This window comes from Procambarus clarkii, chromosome 18 (assembly GCF_040958095.1).
Source record: "Procambarus clarkii isolate CNS0578487 chromosome 18, FALCON_Pclarkii_2.0, whole genome shotgun sequence".
Lineage (NCBI taxonomy): Eukaryota > Metazoa > Arthropoda > Malacostraca > Decapoda > Cambaridae > Procambarus > Procambarus clarkii.
This window is the reverse complement of record NC_091167.1, coordinates 21,393,339-21,406,189: the sequence shown is the minus strand read 5'-3', so window position 1 is coordinate 21,406,189 and position 12,851 is coordinate 21,393,339. Positions and strand designations below refer to the sequence as shown.

General features: G+C 48.4%; 1 protein-coding gene across 1 annotated transcript in view; it reads left to right on the top strand.

Moving 5' to 3' along the window:
• Window positions 1-378: 378 nt before the first annotated feature.
• The window catches only part of LOC138365996 (potassium channel subfamily K member 10-like), a 28,644-nt gene continuing 16,171 nt past the window's right edge, over window positions 379-12,851 (top strand). Inside the window, exons 1-2 of the mRNA XM_069326714.1 lie at window positions 379-453; window positions 3,508-3,699. Coding sequence (XP_069182815.1) covers window positions 379-453; window positions 3,508-3,699 — 267 coding nt within the window. The remainder of the gene's footprint in view (window positions 454-3,507; window positions 3,700-12,851) is intronic.

Here is a 12,851-nt window from a genome sequence, read left to right as displayed (position 1 = left end):
TTCCTCCTCCTACTGACGCAGTATTCCTCCTCCTGACGCAGTATTCCTCCTCCTACTGACGCAGTATTCCTCCTCCTGACGCAGTATTCCTCCTCCTACTGACGCAGTATTCCTCCTCCTACTGACGCAGTATTCCTCCTCCTACTGACGCAGTATTCCTCCTCCTACTGACGCAGTATTCCTCCTCCTACTGACGCAGTATTCCTCCTCCTACTGACGCAGTATTCCTCCTCCTACTGACGCAGTATTCCTCCTCCTACTGACGCAGTATTCCTCCTCCTACTGACGCAGTATTCCTCCTCCTACTGACGCAGTATTCCTCCTCGTGCAGGCTACGGCTACATGTTCCCGCGGACGGCGGGGGGGCGGGTGTTCACCATGTTCTACACCATCCTGGGCGTCCCCCTCAACATGATCCTCATCATCACCCTCGCTGGGTTCTTCTCCTCTATGGTGAGTCAGGCTTCCCGCTGCCCAACGATTCATCAAGCATCTACGTAACTTCTTACGAAACCTGTACGTCTTTCAACGATCATGGCGGGTTTGTTTACATATATTTGAGCTCCGAAGCACTGAGAGGTTGTTTATAATAATAGCACTGAGAGGTTGTTTATAATAATAGCACTGAGAGGTTGTTTATAATAATAGCACTGAGAGGTTGTTTATAATAATAATAATAATAACCTTGGGTTGTGAAGGTTACAAGCTTGTAGACTGTTAGTAAATGTAAACACAGCCATCATGATGGATGAAAGATGTATAGGTTTCGTAAATGGGTGCGTAAATGATTGACAAATCCTGGCCCTGACCCAGGGCCTAGCTAGGTGTATAGTTCAAGGCCTGGGGCCAGATTCACGAAGCAGTTACGCCAGTACTTACGAACGTGTACATCTTTCCTCAATCTTTGACGGCTTTGGTTGCATTTATTAAACAGTTTACAAGCATGAAAACTTGCCAATCAACTGTTGTTATTGTTATAAACAGCCTCCAGGTGCTTCGGAGCTCATTAACTGTTTAATAATTGTAAACAAAGCCGCCAAAGATTGAGAACAGATGTACAAGTTCGTAAGTGCTTGCGTAACTGCTTCGTGAATCTGGCCCCAGGTTAGGTATTTACCCCAGAATCCGCCAAATAGCACGTTGTATTTTGAACTATTCTTTACTTAAGGCTAATTGCCTTACCTAATTGACCTAATTGTCTTTACCTAAGGCTACCTAATTGACCTAATTGTCTTTACCTAAGGCTACCTAATTGACCTAATTGTCTTTACCTAAGGCTACCTAATTGACCTAATTGTCGTACTCGAAAATGGTAGCGGCTCGCGAAGTTGACCTAATGTCCCGTTTTCTGTTCGTGATAGGTTAGTGTTATCCTCTGGTAGGTTAGGATAAGGCACTATAGTCCCACAGATTCTTGACGTTAGGAATGCTCGCGAAAACAGGCTGAGGCATTAGGATAGAGCCTGGCTAGGTGTTAAGATAGAACCTGGCTAGGTGTTAAGACAGGACTTGGCTAGGTGTTAAGATAGGACCTGGCTAGGTGTTAAGATAGGACTTGGCTAGGTGTTAAGACAGGACCTGGCTAGGTGTTAAGACAGGACCAGGCTAGGTGTTATGACAGGACCAGGCTAGGTGTTAAGAGAGGACCTGGCTAGGTGTTAAGACAGGACCTGGCTAGGTGTTAAGACAAGACCTGGCTAGGTGTTAAGACAAGACCTGGCTAGGTGTTAAGACAAGACCTGGCTAGGTGTTAAGACAATACCTGGCTAGGTGTTAAGACAGAACCTGGCTAGGTGTTAAGAGAGGACCTGGCTAGGTGTTAAGACAGGACTTGGCTAGGTGTTAAGATAGGACCTGGCTAGGTGTTAAGATAGGACTTGGCTAGGTGTTAAGACAGGACCTGGCTAGGTGTTAAGACAAGACCTGGCTAGGTGTTAAGACAGAACCTGGCTAGGTGTTAAGATAGGACCTGGCTAGGTGTTAAGATAGGACCTGGCTAGGTGTTAAGATAGGACTTGGCTAGGTGTTAAGACAGGACCTGGCTAGGTGTTAAGACAAGACCTGGCTAGGTGTTAAGACAGAACCTGGCTAGGTGTTAAGATAGGACCTGGCTAGGTGTTAAGACAGGACCTGGCTAGGTGTTAAGACAGGACCTGGCTAGGTGTTAAGACAAGACCTGGCTAGGTGTTAAGACAGAACCTGGCTAGGTGTTAAGACAAGACCTGGCTAGGTGTTAAGACAAGACCTGGCTAGGTGTTAAGACAGAACCTGGCTAGGTGTTAAGATAGGACCTGGCTAGGTGTTAAGATAGGACCTGGCTAGGTGTTAAGATAGGACTTGGCTAGGTGTTAAGACAGGACCTGGCTAGGTGTTAAGACAAGACCTGGCTAGGTGTTAAGACAGAACCTGGCTAGGTGTTAAGACAGGACCTGGCTAGGTGTTAAGAGAGGACCTGGCTAGGTGTTAAGACAAGACCTGGCTAGGTGTTAAGACAAGACCTGGCTAGGTGTTAAGACAAGACCTGGCTAGGTGTTAAGACAAGACCTGGCTAGGTGTTAAGACAAGATCTGGCTAGGTGTTAAGACAGAACCTGGCTAGGTGTTAAGACAAGACCTGGCTAGGTGTTAAGACAGAACCTGGCTAGGTGTTAAGACAGAACCTGGCTAGGTGTTAAGACAGGACCTGGCTAGGTGTTAAGACAAGACCTGGCTAGGTGTTAAGACAGGACCAGGCTAAGTAACAGGCCCAGGACCTGGCTAGGTGTTAAGACAGAACCTGGCTAGGTGTTAAGACAGGACCTGGCTAGGTGTTAAGAGAGGACCTGGCTAGGTGTTAAGACAGGACCTGGCTAGGTGTTAAGACAGAACCTGGCTAGGTGTTAAGACAGGACCAGGCTAAGTAACAGGCCCAGGACCTAGCTAGGTGTCTGGCCATGGGCCAACAGTACCCACAATACGCTACACTCAAGCCGAGAACCATGTTGGGGTGTTATGTTATCAGGTCACCAGATAATTTATCCCGGACTCGAAATAGTAAATTTGCGAGTCAGGTCTGTAGCTAAGTTGTGACAGACACCAGGTACTGCACCAAGCTGGCCTCACCAAGTCACCCACCAACGCGCTCTGTTGTTATTGTCGTTGGGTTAGGGGCAGCTACGGCACCAACGCGCTCTGTTGTTATTGTCGTTGGGTTAGGGGCAGCTACGGCACCAACGCGCTCTGTTGTTATTGTCGTTGGGTTAGGGGCAGCTACGGCACCAACGCGCTCTGTTGTTATTGTCGTTGGGTTAGGGGTAGCTACGGCACCAACGCGCTCTGTTGTTATTGTCGTTGGGTTAGGGGCAGCTACGGCACCAACGCGCTCTGTTGTTATTGTCGTTGGGTTAGGGGCAGCTACGGCACCAACGCGCTCTGTTGTTATTGTCGTTGGGTTAGGGGCAGCTACGGCACAGGGCCGCACCTACTCCCCCCATATCGTTCCCATGATATCCAACGCTTTGTCCTTCAGGTGATGAACGCAGAATTGAGGCGGTGGGCGAGGCAGTACCAGTCGTGGGCTGGTGTCGCTGCGGAGGCCCTGCTGTACCTGGGACCTGGCATCGTGGTCTTTCTCCTGGTGCCCGCCACTGTCTTCAACCAGGTGGAGGATGGATGGGACTACTTCGACTCCTTCTACTACTCTTTCATCACCATCACTACTGTGGGCTTCGGAGACCTCGTCGCAGGTGAGGACGTTGACAGTTGTGAAGATGATGGGGGATGTTGACAGCTGTGAAGATGATGGGGGGGTGTTGACAGTTGTGAAGATGATGGGGGGTGTTGACAGTTGTGAAGATGATGGGGGTGTTGACAGTTGTGAAGATGATGGGGGGGGGTGTTGACAGTTGTGAAGATGATGGGGGGTGTTGACAGTTGTGAAGATGATGGGGGGTGTTGACAGTTGTGAAGATGATGGGGGGGGGGGGGTGTTGACAGTTGTGAAGATGATGGGGGGGTGTTGACAGTTGTGAAGATGATGGGGGGTGTTGACAGTTGTGAAGATGATGGGGGGTGTTGACAGTTGTGAAGATGATGGGGGGGTGTTGACAGTTGTGAAGATGATGGGGGGGTGTTGACAGTTGTGAAGATGATGGGGGGTGTTGACAGTTGTGAAGATGATGGGGGTGTTGACAGTTGTGAAGATGATGGAGGATGTTGACAGTTGTGAAGATGATGGGGGTGTTGACAGTTGTGAAGATGATGGGGGGTGTTGACAGTTGTGAAGATGATGGGGGTGTTGACAGTTGTGAAGATGATGGGGGGTGTTGACAGTTGTGAAGATGATGGGAGGTGTTGACAGTTGTGAAGATGATGGGGGGTGTTGACAGTTGTGAAGATGATGGGGGGTGTTGACAGTTGTGAAGATGATGGGGGTGTTGACAGTTGTGAAGATGATGGGGGGTGTTGACAGTTGTGAAGATGATGGGGGGTGTTGACAGTTGTGAAGATGATGGGGGGTGTTGACAGTTGTGAAGATGATGGAGGATGTTGACAGTTGTGAAGATGATGGGGGTGTTGAAAGTTGTGAAGATGATGGGGGGTGTTGACAGCTGTGAAGATGATGGGGGGTGTTGACAGTTGTGAAGATGATGAAGGATGTTAACAGTTGTGAAGATGATGGGGGGGTGTTGACAGTTGTGAAGATGATGGAGGATGTTGACAGTTGTGAAGATGATGGGGGTGTTGACAGTTGTGAAGATGATGGAGGATGTTGACAGTTGTGAAGATGATGGGGGTGTTGACAGTTGTGAAGATGATGGGGGGTGTTGACAGCTGTGAAGATGATGGGGGGTGTTGACAGTTGTGAAGATGATGAAGGATGTTAACAGTTGTGAAGATGATGGGGGGTGTTGACAGTTGTGAAGATGATGGGGGGGGTGTTGACAGTTGTGAAGATGATGGGGGGTGTTGACAGTTGTGAAGATGATGGGGGGTGTTGACAGTTGTGAAGATGATGGGGGATGTTGACTGTTGTGAAGATGATGGGGGGATGTTGACAGTTGTGAAGATGATGGGGGATGTTAACAGTTGTGAAGATGATGGGGGATGTTGACAGTTGTGAAGATGATGGGGGTGTTGACAGTTGTGAAGATGATGGAGAATGTTGACAGTTGTGAAGATGATGGGGGGCTGTTGACAGTTGTGAAGATGATGGGGGGTGTTGACAGTTGTGAAGATGATGGGGGGTGTTGACAGTTGTGAAGATGATGGGGGGTGTTGACAGTTGTGAAGATGATGGGGGGATGTTGACAGTTGTGAAGATGATGGGGGGTGTTGACAGTTGTGAAGATGATGGGGGGTGTTGACAGTTGTGAAGATGATGGAGGATGTTGACAGTTGTGAAGATGATGGGGGGGTGTTGACAGTTGTGAAGATGATGGGAGGGTGTTGACAGTTGTGAAGATGATGGGGGGTGTTGACAGTTGTGAAGATGATGGGGGGTGTTGACAGTTGTGAAGATGATGGAGGATGTTGACAGTTGTGAAGATGATGGGGGGCTGTTGACAGTTGTGAAGATGATGGGGGGTGTTGACAGTTGTGTAGATGATGGGGGATGTTAACAGTTGTGAAGATGATGGGGGATGTTGACAGTTGTGAAGATGATGGGGGGGTGTTGACAGTTGTGAAGATGATAGGGGGGATGTTGACAGTTGTGAAGATGATGGGGGGTGTTGACAGTTGTGAAGATGATGGAGGATGTTGACAGTTGTGAAGATGATGGGGAGTGTTGACAGTTGTGAAGATGATGGGGGGTGTTGACAGTTGTGAAGATGATGGGGGGGTGTTGACAGTTGTGAAGATGATGGGGGGTGTTGACAGTTGTGAAGATGATGGGGGGTGTTGACAGTTGTGAAGATGATGGGGGGGGGGTGTTGACAGTTGTGAAGATGATGGGGAGTGTTGACAGTTGTGAAGATGATGGGGGGGTGTTGACAGTTGTGAAGATGATGGGGGGGTGTTGACAGTTGTGAAGATGATGGGAGGGTGTTGACAGTTGTGAAGATGATGGGGGGTGTTGACAGTTGTGAAGATGATGGGGGGTGTTGACAGTTGTGAAGATGATGGAGGATGTTGACAGTTGTGAAGATGATGGGGGGCTGTTGACAGTTGTGAAGATGATGGGGGGTGTTGACAGTTGTGAAGATGATAGGGGGGATGTTGACAGTTGTAAAGATGATGGGGGGTGTTGACAGTTGTGAAGATGATGGGGGGGTGTTGACAGTTGTGAAGATGATGGGGGGGTGTTGACAGTTGTGAAGATGATGGGGGGTGTTGACAGTTGTGAAGATGATGGGGGGTGTTGACAGTTGTGAAGATGATGGGGGGGTGTTGACAGTTGTGAAGATGATGGAGGATGTTGACAGTTGTGAAGATGATGGGGAGTGTTGACAGTTGTGAAGATGATGGGGGGTGTTGACAGTTGTGAAGATGATGGGGGGGTGTTGACAGTTGTGAAGATGATGGGGGGTGTTGACAGTTGTGAAGATGATGGGGGGGTGTTGACAGTTGTGAAGATGATGGGGGGTGTTGACAGTTGTGAAGATGATGGGGGGTGTTGACAGTTGTGAAGATGATGGGGGGTGCTGACAGTTGTGAAGATGATGGGGGGTGTTGACAGTTGTGAAGATGATGGGGGGTGTTGACAGTTGTGAAGATGATGGGGGGTGTTGACAGTTGTGAAGATGATGGGGGGTGTTGACAGTTGTGAAGATGATGGGGAGTGTTGACAGTTGTGAAGATGATGGGGGGTGTTGACAGTTGTGAAGATGATGGGGAGTGTTGACAGTTGTGAAGATGATGGGGGGTGTTGACAGTTGTGAAGATGATGGGGGGTGTTGACAGTTGTGAAGATGATGGGGGATGTTGACAGTTGTGAAGATGATAGGGGGGATGTTGACAGTTGTGAAGATGATGGGGGGTGTTGACAGTTGTGAAGATGATAGGGGGGTGTTGACAGTTGTGAAGATGATGGGGGATGTTGACAGTTGTGAAGATGATAGGGGGGGTGTTGACAGTTGTGAAGATGATGGGGGGTGTTGACAGTTGTGAAGATGATGGGGGGTGTTGACAGTTGTGAAGATGATGGGGGATGTTGACAGTTGTGAAGATGATAGGGGGGGATGTTGACAGTTGTGAAGATGATGGGGGTGTTGACAGTTGTGAAGATGATGGGGGGTGTTGACAGTTGTGAAGATGATGGGGAGTGTTGACAGTTGTGAAGATGATGGGGGGTGTTGACAGTTGTGAAGATGATGGGGGGGTGTTGACAGTTGTGAAGATGATGGGGGTGTTGACAGTTGTGAAGATGATGGGGGGTGTTGACAGTTGTGAAGATGATGGGGGATGTTGACAGTTGTGAAGATGATGGGGGGTGTTGACAGTTGTGAAGATGATGGGGGGTGTTGACAGTTGTGAAGATGATGGGGGGATGTTGACAGTTGTGAAGATGATGGGGGGTGTTGACAGTTGTGAAGATGATGGGGGGTGTTGACAGTTGTGAAGATGATGGGGGGGGGTGTTGACAGTTGTGAAGATGATGGGGGAGTGTTGACAGTTGTGAAGATGATGGGGAGTGTTGACAGTTGTGAAGATGATGGGGGTGTTGACAGTTGTGAAGATGATGGGGGGTGTTGACAGTTGTGAAGATGATGGGGGGTGTTGACAGTTGTGAAGATGATGGGGAGTGTTGACAGTTGTGAAGATGATGGGGGGTGTTGACAGTTGTGAAGATGATGGGGAGTGTTGACAGTTGTGAAGATGATGGGGGGGTTGACAGTTGTGAAGATGATGGGGGAGTGTTGACAGTTGTGAAGATGATGGGGGGTGTTGACAGTTGTGAAGTATGATGGGGGGTGTTGACAGTTGTGAAGATGATGGAGGATGTTGACAGTTGTGAAGATGATGGGGGGTGTTGACAGTTGTGAAGATGATGGGGGGTGTTGACAGTTGTGAAGATGATGGGAGGACGTTGACAGTTGTGAAGATGATGGGGGGTGTTGACAGTTGTGAAGATGATGGGGGTGTTGACAGTTGTGAAGATGATGGGGAGTGTTGACAGTTGTGAAGATGATGGGGGGTGTTGACAGTTGTGAAGATGATGGGGGGGTGTTGACAGTTGTGAAGATGATGGGGGGTGTTGACAGTTGTGAAGATGATGGGGGTGTTGACAGTTGTGAAGATGATGGGGGGTGTTGACAGTTGTGAAGATGATGGGGGTGTTGACAGTTGTGAAGATGATGGGGGGTGTTGACAGTTGTGAAGATGATGGGGGGTGTTGACAGTTGTGAAGATGATGGGGGGTGTTGACAGTTGTGAAGATGATGGGGGGTGTTGACAGTTGTGAAGATGATGGGGGTGTTGACAGTTGTGAAGATGATGGGGGGTGTTGACAGTTGTGAAGATGATGGGGGGTGTTGACAGTTGTGAAGATGATGGGGGATGTTGACAGTTGTGAAGATGATGGGGGGGTGTTGACAGTTGTGAAGATGATGGGGGGGGGTGTTGACAGTTGTGAAGATGATGGGGGGTGTTGACAGTTGTGAAGATGATGGGGGTGTTGACAGTTGTGAAGATGATGGGGAGTGTTGACAGTTGTGAAGATGATGGGGGGTGTTGACAGTTGTGAAGATGATGGGGGGTGTTGACAGTTGTGAAGATGATGGGGGGTGTTGACAGTTGTGAAGATGATGGGGGAGTGTTGACAGTTGTGAAGATGATGGGGGGTGTTGACAGTTGTGAAGATGATGGGGGGTGTTGACAGTTGTGAAGATGATGGGGGGTGTTGACAGTTGTGAAGATGATGGGGGGTGTTGACAGTTGTGAAGATGATGGGGAGTGTTGACAGTTGTGAAGATGATGGGGGGTGTTGACAGTTGTGAAGATGATGGGGGGGGGGTGTTGACAGTTGTGAAGATGATGGGGGGTGTTGACAGTTGTGAAGATGATGGGGGGTGTTGACAGTTGTGAAGATGATGGGGGGTGTTGACAGTTGTGAAGATGATGGGGGGTGTTGACAGTTGTGAAGATGATGGGGGGTGTTGACAGTTGTGAAGATGATGGGGGGTGTTGACAGTTGTGAAGATGATGGGGGGGTGTTGACAGTTGTGAAGGTGATGGGGGGTGTTGACAGTTGTGAAGATGATGGGGGGTGCTGACAGTTGTGAAGATGATGGGGGGTGTTGACAGTTGTGAAGATGATGGGGGGTGTTGACAGTTGTGAAGATGATGGGGGGTGCTGACAGTTGTGAAGATGATGGGGGGTGTTGACAGTTGTGAAGATGATGGGGGGTGTTGACAGTTGTGAAGATGATGGGGGGGTGTTGACAGTTGTGAAGATGATGGGGGGTGTTGACAGTTGTGAAGATGATGGGGGGTGTTTATAATGGTGATGCACTTATTTCGGAACAAGTAGGATGGATATGTGGAGGGTGTGGCTGGGCAGTAGGCTGGCTCCTCCACATTTACAACCTCCGTGTGACATTCACTGAGGCCAGCGAGCGCGAGCTCAGTCCCTGTAGATCAGATTCCCGGGGTAACAGAACAGACGTGGCACCGTAAGAGTGTTTCGAGCGTAGGGCAGACATATATATGTGACTGTATATGGGTGGATATAAAGAGCTGCCTCGTGTGGTTGGATTGTTTCAAGCCCAGGTTAGACATATATAGGAATCAGTTTGGGTGGATATAAATAGTAGAAGCCTCAAATGGGCTAATTGGCCTCGTAACAGCCTCGCGAGGCAGTGGATAGCGCTGAGGAAGGGGGGGATGGGGGGGGGTCCGTAGTGGCCGAGGCAGAAACAAATAGGCAGTTTCTTTCACCTGATGCCTCTGTTCCCTTGGCAGTAAATAGGCACCTAGAAGTTTGACAGCTGCTTCCAAAGGATGTGTGTATACTTACCTAGTTATGCTTGCGGGGGTTAAGCTCTGGCTCTTTGGTCCCGCCTCTCAACTGTCAATCAACAAGTGTACAGGTCCCTGAGCCTATTGGGCTCTATCATATCTACACTTGAAACTGTGTATGGAGTCAGCCTCCACCACATCACTGCCTAATGCATTCCATTTGTCAACCACTCTGACACTGAAAAAAAAAATTAACTGAGGGGTATGAGCTACGAGGAGAGACTACGGGAATTAAACCTCACGTCACTGGGAGACAGAAGAGTTAGAGGGGACATGATCACCACATACAAGATTCTCAGGGGAATTGATAGGAAAGATAAAGACAGACTATTTAACACAAGGGGCACACGCACTAGGGGACACAGGTGGAAACTGAGTGCCCAAATGATCCATAGAGACGTTAGAAAGAATTTTTTCAGTGTCAGAGTGGTTGACAAATGGAATGCATTAGGAAGTGATGTGGTGGAGGCTGACTCCATACACAATTTCAAGTGTAGATATGATAGAGCCCAGTAGGCTCAGGAACCTGTACACCTGTTGATTGACAGTTGAGAGGCGGGACCAAAGAGCCAGAGCTCAACCCCCCACAAGCACAACTAGGTAAGTACACACACACACACACACACACACACACACACACACACACACACACACACACACACACACACACACACACACACACACACACACACACACACACACAAGCACAATTAGGTGAGTACACACACACACACACACGCACACACACACACACACACACACACACACACACACAGTATCACTGTGGGACGTCTTCAAGCTCATGTGTATAACCTTACCTTACACTGTCTTTACTGAGCGTTCAAGATAATTCTCTCTCTCGGGGAGCTGGGGCCAGATTCACGAAGCAGTTACGCAAGCACTTACGAACCTGTACATCTTTTCTCAATCTTTGGCGGCTTTGTTTACAATTAATAAACAGTTAATGAGCTCTGAAGCACCAGGAGGCTGTTTATAACAATAACAACAGTTGATTGGCAAGTTTTCATGCTTGTAAACTGTTTAATAAATGTAAACAAAGCCGTCAAAGATTGAGGAAAGATGTACATGTTCGTAAGTGCTTGCGTAACTGCTTCGTGAATGTGGCACCTGGTAACTGACGAACCACACTACCAGGATTCATCAAAGCATTTACGTGTCCACTTACGATACCTGTACGTCATTCCTCGATCATGACGGCTTTGTTTACATTGTAACGAAACAGAAATTGGAGAAAGAAAGAAAGAAAATTCATAGGGTGAGGGAGGTAGAGAGGTGGAAGGGAGGAGTGGGGAAGAGTGTGCAGGAGGATGGGAAAGTTCAGAATGGGAGAACATGAGAGGGGAAGGAAAGTGATGAAGGGAAGAGGTAGAAAGTGCTGCCACCGTCCATTCAAGAGTTATTCATAAGACAAGGAACGGAACTTATGTGTACCACAATATTATCTGCTGTCATCACGTAACAACTGTAAGCATGTAAATCATATTCTCAAGAGTCTTCAAGACATAATCTTTAGCCAGTACACTTCCGAGTGTTCTCCACTCTAGCTTTCACTACCCAAGATCTAGGGATCAGAATTAAAGACAATTTAAAAAGTAAGTTAATCACTTAGATATTATTCTATTATTCACTCTTATGGGTATCATAATTCAACCATTTCATTTCATGTTCAAATGTCAACAATAATTCAGAATTTGAGTCGCCACACAAGACGTTGAGAGCAACTACGACTGACTGACCCTGAAAGCTACACAACACTTAAACTGGAGAAAACTAAATATACGTCAACGTTACACTCTCACTCACTACGTCTCTCATTATAAGATGGTTAGCATGGAGGCTGACCCATAGTCCACACCAGCCTGGGACAGGCCTGTGTAGGCCTAGCGAGGCTCCTCTCTCTCCCTCTCTGAATCTATGTATATCTCTGTACAGATTGATTGATAAAGATTAGGCTACCCAAGAGGTGGCACGGGCATGAATAACCAAGAGGTGGAGGCTCTTTGGAGTCACTACCAGTACCAATAGCTGATACTGGAGATATGTGGATGGACGGGGTCTACATGGTGGCTCCCACTTCACGGCCCGCAGGACGCTTAGTCTCCAGGCTGCAGTTTAACGTGTAAAGCGGCGCTTTATACTGGACCAGTACAACCTCGGTAGTTTGGTACCAACAGGATCGTCGTCTTTTTTTCAGGAATTCTATTTGTCTGTCTGGGAATTTGCGGTGGAATTATGGGGTCGCGGTATTCTTTCTTCAGTATGGTGAGGTGAGTGTAGGAGGTCATTGTGTTGGCGTGGACATACAGAGTGTTGGTGTTGACCTGGACATGCATGGGGGGTGTGGGTATTTGTTCTGCCTGATTATCTTGTTACATTTGTGGCCCAATTGTCGTCTAGCCGTGGTGAGAACGAGGTCCTCTCGGAGGCGAACCTTCACTCTGTGCAACATGGTGCAGATGGGCCCTGGACCACAGATGCTTGGGTCTGTGATGATGTGTGTGCTGGGATCTCTGTACAGTCCCATGGGTACAAGGGTACAAGGGGAAACTGGGAGCTAAACTCCGCCTACCAGGAGATAGCCTCTGGCTATCTTCCTACCACACCTAGATAGCGGCTTGTTTGATGAAAGTACACAACCACCAGTCTGCAATTATCAGCTTAGGAGAGAGAGAGAGAGAGAGAGAGAGAGAGAGAGAGAGAGAGAGAGAGAGAGAGACAGAGACAGAGACAGAGACAGAGAGAGAGAGAGAGAGAGAGAGAGAGAGAGAGAGAGAGAGAGAGAGAGAGAGAGAGAGAGAGAGAGAGAGAGAGAGAGAGAGAGAGAGAGAGAGAGAGAGGAGAGAGAGAGAGAGAGAGAGAGAGAGAGAGAGAGAGAGAGACAGAGACAGAGAC